General features: G+C 51.9%; 1 protein-coding gene across 5 annotated transcripts in view; it reads left to right on the forward strand.

Annotated features, from left to right (window-relative positions):
* Positions 1-3235: 3235 nt before the first annotated feature.
* ACTN1 (actinin alpha 1) overlaps positions 3236-21963 on the forward strand; it is a 105523-nt gene continuing 86795 nt past the window's right edge. For 3 of the 5 annotated variants that reach the window (XM_032245821.1, XM_032245822.1, XM_032245824.1), the window contains exon 1: positions 3236-3912. In XM_032245821.1, the coding sequence (XP_032101712.1) occupies positions 3808-3912 (105 nt within the window). In that variant the 5' untranslated portion in view covers positions 3236-3807. Of the gene's footprint in view, positions 3913-4505; positions 4635-21963 lie in introns of those variants that run through there. The other 2 variants (XM_032245823.1, XM_032245825.1) reach the window with 2 other exon arrangements.

The following is a 21963-nucleotide window of genomic DNA, read 5'->3' on the forward strand; positions in this document are numbered from 1 at the left end:
TTTCAACCTCAGCACTCTTGAAATTTTGAGCTGGTTCTTTTCTCTCTCTCTCTCTCTCTCTCTCTCTCTCTCTCTCTCTCTTTCTTTTCTGGACAGGGTGTTGCTCTGTAACCCAGGCTGTAGTGCAATGGTGCAATTATGGCTCACTGCAGTCCTGACCTCCCGGGCTCAAGCAGTCCTCCTGCCTCAGCCCCACAGGTAGCTGAGACTACAGATTCACACCACCATGGCTGGCTAATTTTTGTATTTCTTGTAAAGATGGGTTTTTGCCACATTGCCCAGGCTGGTCTCGAACTCCTGACCTCAAGTGATCCATCACCCTCAGCTTCTCAAAGTGCTGGGATTACAGGGGTGAGCCATCGTGCCCGGCCTGGATAATTCTTTGTTGTGGAGTTGCTGTCCTATCCATTGTAGAATGTTTACCAGCATCCCCAGCCTGCATCCACTGGATGCCACTAGGAACCCACCAGTTGTCATAACCCAAAATGACTCCAGACATCAACAAATATCCCTTGTGTGGGGGAGCTGTTAAAATATCCTAGGGTTGAGAACGACTGGAGTTAAAGGCATGGGTCTGGGAGTCACATATACTGGTCCATTTTGGACTAGTTACTACTTCTCCGAGCTTCAGTTTGTTTTCTCTGTAAGACAGACACAACTCTCACCTCACAGGAGGAACTTAATACAGGTAAAGTATATGGGATCTCTCAACAAAAACACTTCTGTCTCCTCAGTCAAACTCCTAGGTCTCTCAGTTTTATCCTCTAAGTATTTCTGGTCTATCCATGATTCTCCATTTTGACCTGGATTATTGCAACAGCTTTGCAACTGGTGTCAAAGCTTCCAGCCAGCCTTGCTCCCCTTAGATCCACACTCCACCTGGCCTTAGATCCACACGAGACCTTCATGGTCTGGTTGCTGTGCACCTCTCTAGCCCCATCTCTTGCCCTTCCCAGCCTTGGATTTCTAGTCCAGCCACATTGAGATGCTAGACATTCCTTTGTATACTATGCAGTTTCCTGTCCCTATGCATTAGCTCAGGCCGGTCCTTCTCCCGGGAATAACTTCCCACACTCTATCTGACTGACTCTCATTCTTTAAGGTTCACTTAAGTTTCACCTCCTCCAAAAAGTTAAGCCTGGAGCCTCCTTTCCCACGGGGTTCAGTGCTCCTCCTCTGTGTTCCAACAATACCCTTGTCAGGTCTCTCTCCTTCCATCTAACTCATGACATCATATTTTTGTTTTTGTGTCTGTCTGGTGGGCTGTGTGGGACAGGGACTATGGCTTTTTCATCTCTATATACATAACATCTAGTACATTCCCTGACATGCAGATGGTGTTCAGCAAATATTTATTGAGTGAATGAATGGATACAGCACTACCATTACCCTCTGTGTTAGGTTTAGTGCCACAGTTTAGAAGCAGTGATAAAATAGTCCATAAATCAGCTGTCTCTGTGGCTCAGAAGCAGTGCTTCCTCAGCCAGGGGCTTCTGGAAGGCACAGTGCTGAAGGGTAACACTCACACTAATGTGTGTGGTTGATGAATGATGCAGCCAGCGACACCACCTGATACCTGCTTACAACAGCAGCGGTGGCTCTTCTGAGAATCAGGGGACACTTTCTTCCCCTTTTCCATGGGTGGCCTTTCAGGTATCCCTCATCGCCTGGAGAGAAGGTAGAGGACAAAGTCCAGCCCCTAATTCAGGGCCCTTCCTGTCAGTGATCTTCCTCCAAATCCTTCACTCACCTCTGAATTGACATATTTGCATTTTTCATTTTAATTTTTGCAGTTGATGCAGCCATTCCTTCTACAAATACAGTCCTCCCTTCATATTGGCAGGGTATTGGTTTCAGTATCCCCACGGATACCAAAATCTGAGGATGCTCACAGTCAGCCCAGGTATCTGCAGGTTCTGAAACCTGTGGCTATAAAGGGCCAAATGCATATATGTATGTATATATTTTGAGAGTCTTGTTCTGTTGTCCAGGCTGGCGTGCACTGATGAAAACAGCCTCACTGCAACCTCCCTCTCCAAGGCTCAAGGGGTTCTCCCACCTCAGCCTCCCAAGTAGCTGGGACTACAGGTGTGTGCCACCACATCCAGCTAATTTTTGTATTTTTAGTAAAGACGGGGTTTTGCTAAGTTGGCCAGGGTGGTCTCCAACTCCTGGGCTCAAGCGATCTGCCCCCCTCAGCCTCTCAAAGTGCTGGAATTACAGGCCTGAGCCACCACCACTGCGGCCAGCCTCAAATGCATAAATTAAGCTCTACTATGTGCTGGGTGCTGGCGAGCAAGACTGGCTCATCTGTTGTTCACAATAGAGTGCATAACCTAGGAGAGGTTTATTTGCCACTGTTCTTCGGACCCGGGGGTCCCACAGAGGAGCCCACCAGAACGCGAGGCCTGCTCCTTCCCGGGCATCAGAGCGTTTGACTCTCCTCTTACTAAGCCCGGGGAGGGGAGTCCTGGCAGGTGGCAGGCAGAAGTTAGAGCTGTTTAGTCACTCCCACCCTCTGTCCTCCTCCATTGACAATAAGGTTTTGTTTGTCAGGCATAAGGTTACAGGACTGGCCTGCGGAGTCAAGCTCTTTTCCGGGCTCGGCTCTTTGAGCCTCAGTTTCCCCATCTGTCAGGTGTGTGCATGTGGGAGAGGGGCACGGAGTCGATTTATCTAGATCACTCAGGGTCCTCCCTTCCAGTTTTGAGGGTGATGGCTGGATGTCTCTGAGGGAGAGGGAGGACACCGCCAGGTGAAGGTAGTTTTGGCTGCACCAGCCCGCCGAGTGTGCTCGCGGAGACCGGCGGGGAATTCCAAGAGGCCCCGCTGTGGAGGGGTCCCCAGAGCTCGAAGGCGAGCTGGAAGGGTTCCTGTGGCGTGGCGGGAACGCTCGGTAGCCTCGGGGACCAGTTTGCTGGCGAGAAATCGGGCTTCTGCAGGGCAGGGATCAGCCAGGTCGCGCCTTTGTAGGGTGAGGTGGGGCTGGGCCGGGGTTGGGGGGGGGGGAAGGTGGAGTCATGAAATTCCCAAGAAATTCCTTTCCATTGCCCCACCCCGCTCCCTTTCCTAGGGTGCTAACCTGCCCAGACCCAGGTTTCCTGGGAAAGAGAAAATGAATGTTCTTCGGGTTTTCTCGCGTCCCTTCTCCAGCCCCCGCCCACCCCAGGGTTTGGAGCGCGCGTGGGAGCGCAATAACTTAGGTGGCGAGGAACGGGTCCAATCCCAGCGGCTCCTGGGGCTCCAGAGCGCGCTGCCACTCGGTCCCCGAGCTCGGGAGGCGTCTCCCGGCTTCAGTCCCGTTCAGCTTAAGCTGGCGTCACATGAGCCGCGGGGGAGTGGGCACCGCGGGAGTGGGCGGGGGTGTGCGCGCTGGGAGGGGGCCGCCCAGTCCACCTATATGCGCCGCAGCCCGGCTGACGGATGCCAGGAATTCCCAATGAGAGGCGATGGGGGGAAGTTTGGGCAACTCGGCCTGGCCAATGGAGAGCCTCGGGAGGGCTCTGCCCCTTCCCCCCGCCCCCGCCCGCCTCGGTTCCCGCAGCGCGAGTGTGTCCGCCTCGCTTAGTGTGCGTGGAGATTAGGTCCGAGCGCCCGCCCAGAGGTAGGCAGTCCGCGAGCCCAGCCGCCGCTGTCGCCGCCACTAGCAGCTTTCGCCAGCAGCGCCGCGGCGGAACCGGGCGCAGGGGAGCGAGCCCGGCCCCGCCAGCCCAGCCCAGCCCTACTCCCTTCCCACGCCAGGGCAGCCGCCGTAGGTCGGAGAAAAGGTGGAGGAAGAAATCCAGCCCCTAGCACGCGCGCACCATCATGGACCATTATGATTCTCAGCAAACCAACGACTACATGCAGCCCGAAGAGGACTGGGACCGGGACCTGCTCCTGGACCCGGCCTGGGAGAAGCAGCAGAGAAAGGTCAGCAGCCGCCCCCGCCCGCCGCAGCCCCCAGCCGCGACCCCTTCTGTCCGCCGGGCTTTCGGCCCCGGGCTCTGAACCGGTTCCGGTCGCGCACGGGAGGGGGCGGGGGCGGTGCGGCCGCTGCGAGGTGGGGTGTTGGGTTACAGGCGCCTGGCGGAAGCGGGAGCGCCCCTGCCCCGGAGCCCGCGAACGCCGGGCCGGAGCGCGGGGAGGTGGTGCCGCCGGCGGGCAGGTCTCCTTGGGTCGGTGGTCCAGGCCACCCTGCGGCTGTCTCAGCCATCCCCGCATGGGCTGTGCGCGGGGGCGGTGCTCAGCAGGCTGGGGCTGAGACCCCAGCTCCGGGCTGCTTGCTCCGGATCGATTTTCCCTTTCCTTCCGCCCCTGCCCACCTCTCCATATGGCGTGTGGTGGCAGCGCCGCTTCCTGGGCCGCCCTGGGTTCAGTACCTGAGCGGTGGGCCGCCCGGGATCCTGCGGTCCCCCAGGCCGAGGGGAGAGCGCCAGGGAGATCGGTGGCCGCCTCCAGATCTGCCTAGAGAAGGACCAGCTGGAGTGCGGCTGTGGCGGAGAAAACTGGGGGGCGTACGCGGGCTCCCCCGCGGGCCCAGTGGGGGCGGGGTCAGGACGGCAGACCGTTTTATTGCTTAACTCAGTGGGTTGGTAGCTGTAAGTCCCACATGGGCTTGCGTCTACGTCTTGCCCCTCCGACCCCCAGCAAAGGTGGGCAGCTCGGTTCGAGTTGAGGGGCTCTAGAACGAGGGTCTGTCTTAGGGGATATTTGCGGCCAGTCACTGGGGATCCCTACTTAGCCACGGAGCTGCATCCCAGGCAGGCGCGTTGTGCGGGTGCGCGCCCCGCCGCGGGAGCTGGGCTCGGAGCTGGCGATGGGACCCGTGCACCGTGGCCAGTGGCAGGAAGAGGTCCGAAGCCATTCGTGGTGGTGGGGGGAGGGTGCCTCTACCCTACCACTGCTTCCTGCCTGCGCGGTGAGCCCTTGCCCCCAGGCGGCCACGTACCCTGAATACCCCTTCCCTCCCCCTTCTCTCGGCTGCCCGCTTCCATCCGGTCCCTCCCCGTTTCATACCCTCCCCACCCCCAGGCTGATCTGGGAGTGGGGTTGGTGGGGGGGGACAGGATGGCGCGTCCCTCTGGATAGTGCGGTTAGGGCTGGGCTTGAGGGAGAACGCTCATGTCCAAAAATGGTAACATTCATTCCCTTTTTTAAACTTAAAAGGGGGGTAGTTTATAGAGCCGACTGAAGTTTTTTTTCAGCCAAAGGCATCCCGTATTAGCTCACTCAGTAATCCTAGGCCCTGAAACGGAGCCCTTTTACTCACTTCATCAGACAGGCAGAAGTAATCTAAAACACACACAATGGGCTTCCTCAAAGCGGGACGACCTGGGACCCGCTGCCCAAGGCCTGTGGAGGGCCGGGCCCTATAGGGCGACATCAGTCATCTACGTCGGACATGGGAAGGTCCCCTGACTTGGAACCGACTTCTTTGTAATGTGCCAGTTGCTTGAACTCCCTCTCTTCCTGTCATCTTCCTAGTAAGAACTGAGGACTGGGGGGGCTGCAGGCAGACCCCCACTCACTTGGCTTATTTCCCGGGACCATGGGTGCTATAGGTGGAGCTGAAAAGTGAGTGGGTAATGTGGAGATCCCTATGGGGCACCAGGCAGAACGCAATTTAATAATTTCAGGGTGAAGCCTTCTTGAGAAATGATTTTAAATTAGACAGAAGTGAGATTAAGGCGATAGATACCTTGAGGTCTTCCTTGAAGGTTAGAAGCGAAAAAGAAATCCTTGTTTGGGGAGCACCTGCTCTGTGCCTGGGAGGAGCAGGAGTAACAGAGCTGCCCAGGAACTGGACACCTGAAAGGACTGTGAGACCAAGTTCCTGGGGACAGACGCTGAGCACCAGTCTGCACATAGTACTTACTATTTCTGAATGAATCAATATGTTATACAGTTGGGGAGAAGAATATAGATTCCCAGGACCCTGACCTGGGTGGCAGTGGGTGTGCCCCAGGCCTTTGGGTAGCCAGGTAGGAGGAGGTGATCTGGGAAACTGGGTTATCCTGGAGGCAAACTCAACAGTGCCAAGAGCTGACATTTGCCGATGTGTGCCAGGCACGCACGAGGACGAGGAAATCAGGGCCAGAGAGGGGAAGTAACCAGCTCCAAGTCCAGGCTGGTGTTTGGTGGGGCTGAGGTGCAGCCATGTTTGGGACTGGCAGCTTCCTCTCGGTTGTCCCTCTTTGGCGAGGGAGGCAGGAAAGCCGGGCCTGGCATCCAGAGACAGAGAATCTCAGAACCAGGAGAGCTGACACATGCTTTGGGCGAGGGTTGATGGAGGGACCACGGCAGAAGGAGCTCTGGGCCTGACTCTGAGGATTCAGATCCACATTTTTTTTTCCTGTTAGTTCTCTAGATTATCGTTTGTGGGCCTCAGTCTGCAGAATTTCTATTCTGTCTAGTTCTCAGCAGGGTGGTATTAAGGAGGTGGTATCACAGGTGGGGATAAGACTTAAGATAAACATGTTGTTTTTGACACACTCTCTACTGACAGTGGGAGGTGGGGTTTGTGTGGGACCAGAGCCCACAAGTGGAGAGAGGCTGATGGTTCCAAAGGGAGGCAGGGGAGTGAGTGAGGAGGGGAAGAGGAGGACACAGTGCAAAGGGATACAAAGGTCACTGGGTGGGAGGGAGAAGACCCTCTTTTTAGCTTTGGTGCAGCCATGGCTATTTGTGAGACTTTGGACAGGCCTTTCCATTTTATGGAGCTTATTAGATCATTCAGCAAATACTTTGTGAGCGCTCATTCTGGGCCAGACACGATTCCAGGTATTAGGGGTCAGACACTGAGCAAGACAGGCCAAGTTCCCATTCTCGTGCGGCTTCCATTAGGTTTCCTCCTCTGTAAATGGGACACATTTCTGCCCCTCAGAGCCCTCAGGACTCTTCCAGGGAATCAGATTAAATGACGCATTGAGAAATGCTTCCTTGGTGAAGGTATGGCCTGAAGTAAATGCAGGGAGAAGTCTGTGCAGGCAGGAGGCATGACTCAAGAAGCTGCTCTGGCTTGGCCAAGGCTTGTCCCTCTTTCAAAGAATACTTCGGTATGGAGTTCATGGGCTGGCCGCCATGCCTCCAGACACAAAATGCAGTTATCTTCCAGATGGAGCATGTGGATTAGGGGCCTTTCCTATACTTTTCCAGCCTTCATAATCTTCCTGATCTTCGAGGCTGGGCTCTGAAGTCACTTTTCCTAGGGGTTGCTGTTATTTTCAGGGTGACCAAGGCCCCCCATTTTCTCCTTTATGTGATTTCACTCATGTTCTTAGGTGTATGTGTGTACCTGGTATAGGTCAGGCCGGAGAGAGCATCAACTTGGAGTGGGATCCTGGCTCTGCATTTTCAGGCTTGTGACCTTGGGCAAGTTCCTCTCTGAGTCTCCAATTCCTGACTTATAAAAAAGAGCTAATACCCACCTTTGCTGGCTTGATGTGAGTGGATATGTAAAATGATAGCTTCTGCTGTTAAATTTTATTTTCTTTCTTCCCTCTGAAGTCCTGGAGATTCTGGTTTAATGTGTGTCCACAGGTGCCAGCCTGGGGCCTTTTACATGTAGGACCTTAATATTTGTTGAGCGAATGGATGTTGAAACAGAGTGGCAGTGTTGGCAGGTGAATAGAGGTGGTTGTGAATAAGGCCCACATCCCGATTCTGCAGGCAGGTAAAGCTAGGTCACAGGAAGAGGGGCCATGTGGTTTGCACTTGCTTCTGGACAGTGAGGCCATTGCAGGAGCTAGCCAAGGCCACCACTCAGCATGGAGGACTACAGAGAGGGAAGGACCTGCTGTAGAAGAGTTTACCTGGGGAGGGATGGGACAGCCGAAGCCAGGGTGATGCCTGGTAGAAATAAAACTGGAAAAGGGAGAGGATTGGCTCTCCTCCTCATTCTCAGACTCCTCGCTGTTCTGCGCTCCTTCCAGCTTCACCCCATGCCAGTGTCCATGGAGGCAGGGACCCGGCCTGTCCTGTTCTCTGCTGAATCCCAGTGCAGAGCACAGGGACAGGCCTGTTGTACGTGGCCTGATCTAGAACTGTCTCTGAAAAATGGGCTAAATGGCATCATGCATGGCTCCCAACTTCAGGCTTGTGGGTGGGGAAGGTGATGAAATGCTTTATGTTCAGATTACCACTTATCCTGGGGTTGTACATGGTCCAGCCTCTGCAGATAAATGTGTGCCGGGTGCACCATGAGTCCAAATCTTGGTCCGTCTGTTTACTGTTGGGATCTTGATGAGTCAGCTTACCTGCTGTGTGCCTGATGGTATCAATGGGGAAATGATGATAATAATAGTTCTTGCCTGATAGAGTTGTGTGGAGGTTTAAAGGAAGCAATCTATGTAAGGATCTAGCTTAGCACCTAGCATGTAGTGAGCGCTCAGTAAATGTTAACTATTTGGAAGAACCAGAATTTCCATGGTCTTTACCCAATAGGTTTTCAGATAAGACATAGTATATAAACCCATCTTTGCAGGAAGAGCCAAGGTTGTCTATGGGTGTAGGGGAGTTGTGTTATCCTTGATGTCTGACCTTAACCTCTCTGATTGCTCAGTGTCTTCACCTGTGGAATAAGGTAGCCTTCCTTGCCTACCATACTCCCTGGGTATGGCAATGAAGGGTGGATGTTAAAGTACTTAAAACAAAACATAAAACAAAAACACCATGTCAGCTTGTACAGGGAAAATGGCCACACAGTAGGAATTCTCTGTAAGCAATTTAACCCTGGATGTCTTCAGGCTGAGGCATTATTTTTTTTTGAGATGGAGTCTCGCCATCACTCAGGCTGGAGTGCATCGGTGTGATCTTGGGTCACTGCAACCTCTGCCTTCCAGGTTCAAGCAATTCTCCGGCCTCAACCTCCCTAGTAGCTGGGATTGCAGGTGTGCACTGCCCCATCCAGCTAAATTTTGTATTTTTAGTAGTGATAGGGTTTCACCATGTTGGCCAGGATGGTCTTGAACTCCTGACCTCAGGTGATCCGCCTGCCTTGGCCTCCCAAAAATGTTGGGATTACAGGTGTGAGCCACTGCTCCTGGCCCAGGCTGAGGCATTCTTTGGGCCCACCCATCCCTCTAAGCAGCAAATACAGTCCTGCTTTATCTGAGCATCTGATGTGGCTCCTTCTTCTCCAAACCTTGCCCCACTGGTTGGCAAAGTGATTGGCAAAGCCTGAGGAGAGGTGGACTGGGGAGGAGGGTTGCAGAGGCCAGTTGGCCTCAGACCAAGCAGGTGGGGGCTGCTTCTGGCTGCCATTCAGGCTGCCTTAAGACAGGCAGGTGTGAGGAGAGAACTGGCTCTGAGCAGCTGCAGCCTGGTGAGACTTGAGAACCAGACTTTCCAGTTTTGAGAAATGGTGGGACCTCAAGGGGCCATTGGAGTCACTGGACACTGGAGTTTGGTTTGCATGAGAATGAGGCTAGCAGGCTCCTGCAGGATGCATGTCTACCACCTTCTCGAGAGGAAGAGGAGGAACCCCCTTTCCTCCAGTCTGACTTTCTGGGGAAGTACTGCAAGGCTGTGCAGGCTGTGTTGGACTTGGACCTCTGTTTTCATCTTCTCGAGGGAGACCTGGGGCTGGGTGCCTGGCTGGGGGCGACAAACCATCAATCTAGCTCGAAGACTTGTCACACAGGACTGGGGGCCTGGAGCTAGGGCGGGGCACCCGGAGCCTGAGATGTGGCCTCATCACAGATATGCATGGTGGGTCTCTAGGAAAAAGCCCAGCCCTTAATAGGGTGAGAATGTAGATGGGTCCTCCTTGTGGAGGGAGTCAGTAGATGTTCATTAAACCCCTGCTAGGTGTCAGATGCTTTGCTTGCTGTGTGGCATGTAGAAATGGTGGTTTAGGTAGAGAGGGAACCAGAAAGAGGCAGAATCACAACAGGCTCTGCCAATAATGGCCATTGGCAGAAGCTGGTGGAATTGGAGCTACATCTCAAAGGAAGGCAGTTCTTCTAGGGAGCCTTAGGCTGTGTGTGAGTGTGTGTGTGTGTGATGTTGTAGGACAGAGGTGGGGAGAGGGGAGATACTGAAAGGGCAGAGCAGAGCACAGTGAGTATCCATGCTGGGAAACACCCTCTCCCATTATTCTCCTTTATCATTCTTCTATTATAGTTTTAAATGTTTATGTTTTATGGAGATGGGGGGGTCTCACTATGTTGCCTAGGCTGATCTTGAGTTCTTGGCCTCAAGTGATCCTCCTGCCTCAGCCTTCCAAAGTGCTGTGATTACAGGCGTGAGTCACTATGCCCAGCTTCATTGTTCTTTTCCATTTGTTTTGCCCCTCCCAGAGCTGACCTCTTACCTTTCTGTGAGAGTTGGCCAGGCCGTCTGGACAGGTCACAGACCGGACTCCTAAGACCACACGTCTGTATGGATATTGTTGGGATCATCCCAGCCTGAGCTGCTCCTATGTGTAACCCACCTGTGGTTTTCCTGGACCTGGTGTGGAGCCAAAGTGCACCTTCCTCACCGGCCCTGCTTTTATGCCCTCTTTAGAGTGCATAGAGGCCCATGTCTCTGCAAGGGGCACCCATGGGTTGGGCTGAGTTACTCACCACGGACACTGGTGGGGTCCTGGAGCCCACCAGCTGAGATGGTTTGGGCAGTTCTAGTCTGCATCTCCCCACAGAGGTCATGGCAGAGAGGAAATCCCCTGAGTCTGCTCCCTTAGTTCTGGCAGGTGGGTCAGCCCTCACTGGGCTCAGGACTCAATTCAGCCCAGGGTTCTGGCTCCATTTCCTGAGGTGCCAGTGCCAGTGGCCTCCTAAGTACTGTTTGCTCAAACTTGGATCTGACTGAGGCGAAGAGTCTTAGGAGCGGTGGGGGCAGGAGACACGGCAAGCCAGGGCTTAGAGCCACTCTGGAACCCTCCTTCCTCTCTCTTCGGACATGAGCAAGGTGTCTGTATTTGTCCATTCTCACACTTCTAATAAATATATACCCAAGACTGGATAATTTATAAAGCAAAGATGTTTAATTGACTCAGTTCAGCTGGCTGGGGAGGCCTCAGGAAACTTAAACTCATGGCGGAGGGGGAAGCAAACCTGTCCTTCTTCACATGGCTGCAGGGAGGAGAAGTGTGGAAGAGCGAAGGTGGGGAAGAGCCCCATGTAAAAACCATCATCTCCTGTGAGAACTCACTCACTATCACAAGAACAGCAAAGGGGTAACCACCCCCGTGATGAAGTCACCTCCCACCAGGCCCCTCCTACGACACGTGGAGATTATGGGAACTACAATTCAAGATGAGATTTGGGTGGGGACACAGCCAAACCATATCAGTTTCTCACCTATCCCCAGGCTGTGCATCAAGTCCAAGCTCCCTGGGATCCTTCCTTCTCAGCGGGTGGAGGGAATGCATGGAGAGGGTCGCTCAGGCTCCCCCGTCCCTGCCTCGCCTGCTTTCCCCTGTTTCATGTCATCCTGGGGGGTTATATGGTGGGTGAGTCTGGTTATCTGGGCACGGTGAGTCTGGTCTAGTGATGGGCAGGCCTCAAAGCTGTGTGGGGCAAAATTCATGACCCCAACTTGCCCTTTCTGCGTGCACCATTCTGCCATAAAAGTTAACAAAGTTTATCTTATAATAATTATAGTGGCTCGCTGTTTCTGAGCACATGCTAATTATCAGCAACAGTCCTAAGGACTCTACGTGCATGAGCACATCTAACCCTGTGAGCCTCCTATTATCCCATTTTACAGATGAGAGAACTGGCTCTGAGCAGCTGCAGAACTCTTCCAGGCTCACGCTGCCAGCAAGCGGTGGAGCTGGGGTCCGAAGCCGGGCGGTCAGGCTCCAGCATTTGCAGTCCTCTCAACTTTGCTGTACTGCTTATACAACAAATGCTTGCGTGGGGAGAACACTTAACCCAAGATACACATATACAAACAAAACCCCGGTGATGGAAATGCCCTGGAATTGGATAGTTAGTGGTGGTTTCACAACCTAACAAATATACCTGAAACCACTGGATTGTATGTGTTAAAATGGTGACTTTTATGGCTTGGAATTTTATCTCAATTTTCAAAAACCTAAGAAATTAACTAATATAAAGAAGAAAATGACAATTGCCTGTCATCTTACTTCCCAGAGGTAAACAAACACTCACAGGATTTCTGATGGCTCCTGCCATCCTTGTCCCTTCTTCCCTCTTTCGTGTGTCCCCTTCTCTGTCATGCCCACTGTTTGGAGTTGGGGTCTGGGTTCACGGTGGGTGAGAGGAGTCTAGAAGAGAAAGATAAGAGTGGGAGCTTTTGTAGAAAGCGGGATGAAGGATGTGGCTCTTTCCTTGGAAAGTGACCAGGAATACATCACACATAAGCACAGGCAAACAGAAGACTGGTGGGGTGGGGAGAGGGTGGCCTTCATTATTCCAAGTCTCAGTCTTTGGGGAAAATTCCTCCCCGACCTCTGTCTATAAACTCTGTTGGCCTGGAATTGCTTCTTTCTGCTCTCCCCAGGGTTGGCAGTTTGGGAGTCCAAGTGGGGAAGCTTTCCTTAGGGTCCTAGGCAGGGGAAGGGGAGGGCAGGGCCAGGATGCCCCCCAAAGGAGGCAGCTGCACCACTCTTGGAGGTTGCCTAGCAATGGTGGGGAAAGGTGACTTAGCCCACTACAGAGGCGGGAGGAGAATAAAAGGCAGCCAAGGATGGAAATTGGACATAGATGCAGAGGATGCTGTTCCCCTGGAAACTGCCTCCTTGGTCCTTGGCTATAGCAGGCTACTTCTGGGTTGGGGATCTGTTCTCCATTGAAAGAGAGTGGGGTTTTCCCGAGGCCTGTCACCCACAGGTCGGGGCTGGGGGATCTGGGGAAAACCTTCTTGCACATGGAGTGTATGTCAGACGTGTTCTGTCGGTGGCTTCATTTAACGTTGACAACAGCCTTGTAAGGTATGTGGGATGATCACACTTCATAGATGAAGATCCTGAGGTTAGAGATAGAGAATAACATGCTCACAGCCACACAACGAGAGAGGCCTGTAAATGAAGGTGCTGGTCTTGGCCTTTAAAGGGAACCATTCGTTTTGGTTCAAAGCATTTCACAAGCCCAGGGTACTGGGAGGTAAATGTAAACATCGTCCACCTCCTGGGAAAGAAAGAAGAGAAGATGAGAGGAGGAAGGCTGGAAAGGTGTGTTATCTATTTTTTTTATCAACCAACCAACCAGGATTTATTAACGAGGTCTTGGTTTTCCAAATAAGCACACAGACTAATAGTTCACACCGATTGAAGGTTGAATGGTTTGGATTACCTCCATATGTCAAACAACTCTTTGGGGAAGGGACTGTTAATTTTCTTGGTGCAGACAGGGAAATTGAAGCTAAGGTAGGTTTAGTAACTTGCCCGAGATTAGGCAGATTGACCTCAGAACTCAGCTCTTAACCAGAAGTACAGACTCACTCTTTGCTATTAAGAAGTTTATGTTTTAATTGGGAGGCAAGGCTTATACAGAATGGAAATAAGAGAACAACCCAACATGGCGTATTTTTTTTAACATTTGTGCTTTCATGTGTGGCTTTCTCTCCAGTAATCGTGGTGAGCAAACTTGTGAGGTCTTACCCCCATTTTACATACAGGGAAAGTAAGGCTCAGAGAGGTGAAGCGACTTTACCAGGCCTTCTGAAGCCTGGAAGTGAGTTGGTTTTCAATCCAGATCTTTGACAGGAGGGTCTGTGAGGTTAAGAGGATGGACATAGGTCTCAGTGGATACTTTTCTTGGTTTTAAAGGTAGTGAAGGATGCAAGTTGTATTTCTCTGCGTTTTTCAGTTGAAGCAGTAACTGTCAGGAATAGATTTAAGTCCCCTGAACCTGGAGGCCTCCCCATTTCTGGTGCTGACCCCAGCGGGGAAGGCTCCCTGCTTTCACATTCAGCAGCACCCTCTCCTTCTCTCTTGTTTTGGTTTCTTCAGTTTCACCTGTTCTGTCTGTCCTTCCCTTTGTTCAGAGAGTCTTCCTTTGTGGTCACCACAGGAACCAAACAGGCTTTGAACCAGGCAGCCGAGGCTCAGGTTTATTTTGATACTAAAAGCCTGTGCACATGAAACCTGTAATGTTTGAGGTTCTTGTTTAAGCCTTGAGATGATTTAGAAAGTTGATGAGGGAGTGGAGTGGGGGACTTGGGTTAGCTTTTGGCACTGCAGGGTTGGGGAATGTTTGAGCCAGTCCAGAAGACAGCACCAAGTCGGGTGGGGGGACAGCACCCTTTCCTGACCCCCAACTTTGAACCTTCCAGGCCTAAATCAGAGGCCCTAAATGTTCAGCTCGAGGCAGAAGAGCAGTTGGCTGTGGGAAGGGAGCCGCCTCTCCATTACCTTGTTCTTCCTGTTTCTTGGTGGTGGGCGATCGTGGGCTGTTGCGAGTGTGGTCACAAGGCCTGTGATTTGAGGCCAGGCCAGGGCTTGTAGGGGAGCATTCTTATGGGCCTGAAGATTTATTTTTTAAAAGCCGTCTGCAAAGCTGATTATAATTGATGGGAGTGAGACAGCATCTGAGCTCTATTTTCAAATCATCTGTAGGTGAAATGACAGGAGGAGAGGCAACTTCAAGGTGGGTGGGCTCCTTCAGGCCGGTCCCCTAATGGAACCTGGCTTTCCAGGCTGGAGGAGGCACCAGGCCTTGCATGTGGGCGGCAGGGGGTTGTTGAAATCAGACTCTATCTTTCCTCCTTATGTCTGATATGGAGATGTTCATGCAGAACAGTCTGTGGTTAGGGGCTAGAGAGAGAAGTGGAGCTTTTAATTCTTCTAAGTCTCGATACGAGGGCTTGGTCCAGGAAAAGGAGGGCAGCCTCCACCGAGGTCCTCTGTCTTGACACTTGTGTCTGTCGGGTCTGTGAGCATGGAGTGTGTGTCTCTCTGGCTCCAAGAAGCCCCTCTGTTGTTTTTGGCCACCTCCTTGACCTTGGCAGAGGAGTGGCTCCCTTTTAAACACCGCAGACATCCTCCAGATAATAGGTAATGGCACTCTCCTCTAGTCGAGTTCCCGATATTTTGGAAGAGCCTTTCTTTCCAGGAACCCAAAGTGCTTTTCCAGACTCGCCCCTGGGAGCCGAGAGATGCAGGAGGTGGCTTATGAATTGTGTTTTCCTGGAGGCAGGGAAATGGGGTCAGACCCCTGGTTTCCTGCTCTTCATCTTGGATACTGGGGGCTGGGGCTGCGTGGAGGTGTCTTTGCATGCACGAAGCCCTGAGGCCTTTTATTACATATCTGAATATTTTTCCAAACTTTAGCTCCAAATGAAGCTTTGCTTTGTAGTTTTCTCTTTCTCTTCTTATTTTCTCTCTCCTTTTTGCTCTCTTCTCTTATAGAAGTTCATGTATCCAGTGGGCTCGTGTGCCACCCTCTCTGTGAGCCTGCTTGGTATAGGCAAGGAGGCCACAGTAGCACCCAGAGGTGCCTGGCTGGGGGACCTGTACCTGATGCCTTTTCCCCAGAACTGGTTCAGAAGCAAGCTCAGCGTAGAACCCCTTGCTAGCCCAGGGACTGTTCTGGGAAGATGGAGCTGAGCATCCGTGCATCCCCCTGCCCCGCCCCCAGCTTCAGCCAGCCCTGGTACTGTGCTTTGGGTCAGGCACATTTCTAAGTGTTTTACAGATATTAATGTAATCCTCACAATACCCATATGAGATGGCTTAGTGGGAGGTAAAAGAGATTTGAGGGTATTTGGAAAGACCTGAAAGGCTCAGGTGGTTACAGCAAGTATTTCTAGATTTTCTACTCTTGAGGCCAGCTCACAGAGACCATGTTGGCTTTAGATTTTTGTTTTCAGGAAAGGGTACCTTGTAGAGTTGCAGCCCCAGTGTTCTCCCTGAACATAACCTTCCCTCACCGGAGTTAACCACTGTTCCAAGTTTGGTATTTTTGTTCCTATACATTTCTTGCCTGTGTTGCTGTCTGTATCTTTGTGTCTGTTTTAAAACTTTGTGTAGAGGGGGTCATACCCAATGCATCGCTCTGTTCATTGCTCCTTTCGCACCCACCTCTCCTGTGCCCTGGAGCTGTAAAGGTAGACTTGGTGGGAGCTCTACCATCCCTGTTTTGTGGCTGAGACTGCTGAGTTCCAAAGCCCTTACCCAGGTCACATAGCTCCTTGTAGGCAGCAGGTGGGACTGGAACCTGGCTTCCTGCCTCTGTGGTGGCTTTCTTATGTTACACCTGCCGCCCCGCACCCTGCCAGAGTTCAAAGACTTGCTGACATTTGAAGAGGGACAGCATGAGATGTCAGTCTCAGTGTCTTACTCTCTTTCCACCCGTGTGTGTGTGTGTGTGTGTTTGTGTGTGTGTGTGTGTGTGTGGCATCTGGTACCCGTCCCTATGGGTCCCTGGTCCCTTGCTTGCTGCCCTCTTTTCCTGGGCTTGAGATTCAGGCTCTTAGGGACCTGTACCACATTACCATTTTTTTTCTTCTCCCAGGGTAGCAGTTGTGCTTTTATTACTTCTTGATGAAGCAAATGTGTCCTGAAGAAAAGCTATAGTGAATTTGGGAATGCTTCTAAATGAGTTTATATTTTATGGCTCACAGCAGCATCTTGCACCATTCGGAAGCTGGTTGTTCTCTGCAAGACAAGAGACTGTGCTCTGGACATGAGGCTTGGGCTGCATGTCGAGTTTCGGAAGAGGCTAGATGTGGGGAGCCCCACTCCGTTAGGCCCATTACTAGGCTCCAAGGACAGCAAGTGGGGTCCCAGTTGAGAGGCCCTTGTCCCTACCTAACTTCCCTGCTCTTGCCTTCTCCTTATCTCCTTGCTCTCAGCCACTCAGCCGTTGCCTTGCCCAGTTAGTACCTGGACTAGAGAAAGTCAGAAAGGACAGATGTGTGGCAGCCTGCCTGCCTTCATTACACTTTCTTTGGGCACTGTTGTGAAACTCTCCTCTCTAAAGGCATTTAGAGGATTCCCAGGGGATGTCACTGATTTGTGACTGAGCTGAGGCTCCTTGTATGATCAAAGGTGGGTTTGTGAGTCTCCTGGGGTCTCCTAGGAACTGATTCTCAGGAGCTCCCTGATCAGTCATCCCAGCTCCCCAAAGAGCAGGTAAGCAAGAGCCACGCTTGCACATATTAGGTATTCACCGAGTATCCAATGTTGATGAATGGTGATGGTGAGGGCCTCTGGACTGGAGTGTGGCAGCTGTAGTCCAGTAGGAGACAACTGACAGATGCTGAAGGCCTGGGTGGCGGTGCGCTGAGTCACCAAGGAGCACCCCAGAGATGAGGTTGATTCCTGGGACCAGGGCAGAGGCCCATTTGGCTCCTCGCTACTCAGAGGTGTGTCCTGGAATCAAAGGAGGTCAGAGAAGCTGGTCTTGTCGTTGGGATGGGGTCATAGCCTAGGATGACCTCAGCCCCTGCCATGCTGCTCAGCACCCCTCTCTGAGCTGGTGCCTCCGATGGTGGGCTGGTTGGAGCTGGCACAGACCTCCCAGCTCCCTACCAGCCAGCCCAGCTGCATTTTTCCTTTGGCTAGCTACCCATCAGATTCCTCTCCCAAGGTACTGGCCATGCTGACACGTCCCTCTGCACCCTGCCCGTTCCTCTCTGGAGGGTGGGGTTATTGCATTTGGCTGGGCTGTGCTTCAGAAAATCACAGGAAATTTCTGGTCCTTTTGTGTGGGTTTGAGGACCTTAAAGGAAATAAAACCTAGGCCTTGGTTTTCCTTCTCCTTTCAGCCCCTCCACTGAGGGTTCTCTCTTGAGTGTTGGATGTCACCAGCCCGCTGTCTTTAGCCAAGTATCCCAAGGGATATGGATCTAGATAACTGTGGGGTCTCCAGCCTGACAGGATGTGGGGTTTAGCAAAGCTTTCACCTGCCTCCTGCTCCCTTTCTGTTGGGACTTTGGGAGAGGGGATAGCTGTGAAAAGACGGTCTTTTTTGACTTACTAGGCCAGAGAGCTGCTTGGCAGAAACCTACCTTGTCCCTCAGGAACAGGAAGAATGGGTGTGTATTAGGTACCAGGGCCTCAGGAGACCCGAGGTCTTGTCTTAGTGCTGCCTGTGGTCACTTTGTGATGCTGGTAAGTCACACCCAGAACCCACCTATAAATAAAGAAATTGGATGGTAGGATGGTGGTGGGGCACTGTTGTAAAGGCTGTGCTTGGATTATCTCATGGCAGATGATCTCTAGGGTCTGGGGTGATACCAACATTCTGTGTTTCTGCCCTCTTGGGGGACACTCAGCAGAGTCGAGCACTTCTTTGTTCTTTTTAAAACAAAATTATTATGTTTTAATAGATAGGGTCTCACTCTGTCGCCTAGGCTGGAGTGCTGTGGCATAATCTCAGCTCACTGCAGCCTCTATCTCCTGGGCTCAAGTGAGTCTTCCACCTCAGTCTCCCAAGTAGCAAGGGACCACAGGAGTGTGTCATCATGCCCAGATAATTTTGTTTATTTTTTTGTAGGGACAGGTCTTGCTGTGTTACCCAGGCTGGTCTCAAATTCCTGGGCTTAACCCATCTCGTGCCTCAGCCTCCCAAAGTGCTGGGGTTACAGGCATGAGCCACCGCTATCATCCAAGTCAGGCACTTCTAAAGGTGGCCTTGCAGTTGACTCCTGGGCTTCTTAGCCTGGCCTTGAAATTAACTATTCTGCGAACACAGCTTCTTTAGGAGCCCTCTGTGTCCTCAGCTTTGAGGAATTTGTTCTCACCCTCTAGGGAGGGCGCAAGTGGGGCCAGGTGAATGTGTTTTCTTTATAGACAGACCCAGAAGCCAGTGCTTGGTGTATCCTGTGCTCTGGCTCTGGCAATACCTGCTTAGGGTGTGGTCCTGAGTGGGAGGCCAGGTGCCTGGGAAGGTGAGAGTTGGGGAGCCATTGTCCCTTGTTTGGGGTTGGTAAAGGGTACCTTAGCTCTGCCTTCTAGCCTGGGTGCTCCAGGTGTGTCTGGGGGTGGGGATGCTGGAGGTGGCTCAGAAGGACTGCAAGGTGGACTGATGATAATTGGTCCTTTGTGTAGGTGTGGCTGACCCACAGGCCTGGTGAGAGGAGGCTGCTTGTCTGTGGGCTCAGTAGGTCTGAAACAATGACTGGAGCCAGGGAGCAAGGTTTTCAGCCTGGAATCTGCCCAAGGGACTGGTGTCAATAGGTGGCCTTGTCTTTCACTTGTTTATTTCCAGAGCCTAGCTCTGGCCCTTCTCTCGTTTGCAGCAGTTTGAAGAAATCAATAGAATGCCTAAGCCAGAAGGGACCTACACTGTTACCTACCCCTCTCGTCCCTCAGATAAAGGAACGTGGTCCATAGTGGTGATCCGATTTGTTCAAGGACACTCTGCCATGAGTTCATTGTGGGGCAGAGTGGGGCTAGATTTGGTAAGGATTCTTTATTCTGGGTACACGTACGCCATCTTCTGAAGTCATCCTTGCAGGTGGGCTCCAGAACACCTTCAGATAGATGCACATGGGGCAGGACTCTGTATTCTGAAGGCAGATGAAGCTGCCCGGTTCTGGCTAGTGTGTGGGTGGTCAATTTCAAATGAATTTCACACATGCAGGCAGTTGTACCCTGCCAAGTTGGAGGTAGTGATCCACATGCAGGCCCTTATACTCCAATGTTCCTGGGACTGGCTCCTGAGTTTGCAGTTGAGGAGGGAATGGAGAAATGAGCCTGCAGGACAGAGGCAGCCTGGTGGCGGCGGCAATCTTGGTATTAACAGCCAGCACTTAATACCGCATGTCCAGCAAGTCCATTGCGTGCTCTATGCCAAGGAATCACCTTAGCCGCCCTATGAAGAAAAGGTACTATAAAAATTTTTAGTCCCACTTTACAGAAGGAACTGAGGCTTAGAGAGTTTAAATGATTTCCCCCAACTCACAGCTTTTAGTGGGGCAGCAGGGCTTTGATTTCAGGGCTGCCTGGCCAGAGCTCACACTGCTAATCACTGTCCTGGTTGCTTCCTCTCTGCCAGGACATTCCTTCTGGTGGCAAGCACCAGCCGTCAGCCCCGACTGGAGAAGGGACGCGTCTCATGATAGGTGGCGCTGAGTCTCCACCCTCCCCCGGCCCCATACTCTTCTCTCCTGACCCGAGCATTCCTGTGCCCCGGGGAAGTGGCCCCTCTCTGGTCATGGAGACTGAAGACCCAGTACTGTGTTGAACAGTAGAGGTGGGGGTAGCTCAGGGTTGGGCGGGGGTTTTATGGAAAAGTCGTAATGGTAGAATGGAGGGTGCTTGAATCCTGTCCTTTGAGGGAAAGTTGCAGGGATGCTGTGGACTTCCTGCAGCCCCTTGCTGCCTTTTGATGACGCCCGTGTGCATGGGAGCCTTCAAGCATAGGTGGAGTAGGCAGGGCTGGAAAGGCTCCTTGCTCTGTACAGTCCAGGAGAGGCAGTGCTGGAGCTCCTTATTTGCTGTTCATCCTTAGGTAGGTCAGCATAACCTTTATGTTATAAATGCCGATAGATATTTAATTCCTGGGGTGGGATAAGGTAGCACGCAATTTAGAATTTAATAAATTACCAGCTCATGGGGAGGTGATTCTTATTTCTCTCTATCCGTGATGCATGTTAGTTGTATGAATAAATGAATGAATTGTTAAAAATTCATTATGGAGAATTCACACATAGGAGTAGAGAGAATAGTATAGTGATTTCTCTTGTATCCATTACTCAGCTTCAGCAATTAGTAACAGAACTGCCTGTAACATTTAACTATCTGGGCTATTTTATTGGCACTGAGATTAGTGTGCTAGTGTGAACTACTAGGAACTTCAAGTGAGGAAGAACAAGCGGAGAAGAAATGATATAGTGTGAATAAAAACTCATCTTTGTGGTGCTCCCGTGCTAGGCAAGGCGCAGGTGCTCACCTCAGGGTGTGAACTAATTGCTCTGGATAACTGGCCAGGTGGTGCTGGGTTCCAGCCCCAGGTGGGAGGAAAGTTTCTGAAGGGTGAGTTCAGCTGGATACATGAGATTCTCAAACACACGTTGGGGCAGAAGGCGCTGCAGCCAGCCCCAGCTCATCTACTCAATTCAAGTTTTTGTGGATCATCTTTGTTTAAAGTTGTCATTTCAAACATAAGAAAAAGCATTGAGAATAATAACATGAGTATCTACCTGCTTGCCACCCAGACTTAACAAACATAAAGCAGATTTTCTTTCCAGATAAGCGGCAGAGGCATAGTCTCTTGTCTCTAAGGGGGCCCATGGGTGAGAGACCCAGGGACGGGTGATTTCCTTGTCATATGCAAAGATACCACATCTGGTATAGCGAATGGAGTTTCAAGGAAGGCTCCAGCCCATCCTGGAGGAGACAGATAGGACTTCCTGGAGGAGGTGATCATGTGAGCTAAAAATCAAATCTGGGCTATGTGAGTCAGACCAAGCTGGTGGTGGGGTCGGGTCAAGGGGAGGTGGGCCTGCAAAGAGTGTGACCAAAGGCAAGAAAAAGGGAGTGCAAAGTTCTGCAGAGGGAAGGGGTGGAGGCGAGTGAGGAGTGGGCTGGGTGCAGCTGGAGTGAAAGATGCTTGGGCGTGGGCAGCAGTGAGGACTGGTGAGTCAGTGAGGGACAGGCTCCGGGCATCTTGGGGGCAGTAGCAGGTACCAGGCATGTCCTGAGACTTGCTCAGTACATGTCTTCTGAATTAGACTCCACACATTGAGAGGATTATAGACCAGTGTAATCCCAGGCAGAGAAACCCACACAGCGGGTGCAGAAGGGCGGAAACTGTGTTGGGAGTATTTGATTGACCTGGGCTGCTTAGAGCAGGCTCCAGGCTGTCATTTGGAAGAGGGTATGTGTTGGGTAGACCCAGTGGGGAGAAGTAGGACTTGGTGAGCGTTGTGTGGTGATGGAATCTAGCTCAGAATAGAATTCCTAACCGCCTTCCAAAGAAGGGATGCACGGCTGGGCGAGGGTTTCATGGTCTTGAATGTGTTGAAGCAGTCTCAGGTTGGAAGCAGGCAGGGCTGGGGTGTGGAGGGACGGGGCTGTGCATTGCCCAGCCTTCAAGGCCTCGCCTTACTCTGCATTCTGAGATT

The sequence above is a fragment of the Sapajus apella genome, unplaced genomic scaffold (assembly GCF_009761245.1).
Source record: "Sapajus apella isolate SASKATOON/1434 unplaced genomic scaffold, GSC_monkey_1.0 scaffold59, whole genome shotgun sequence".
Classification (NCBI taxonomy): Eukaryota; Metazoa; Chordata; class Mammalia; order Primates; family Cebidae; genus Sapajus; species Sapajus apella.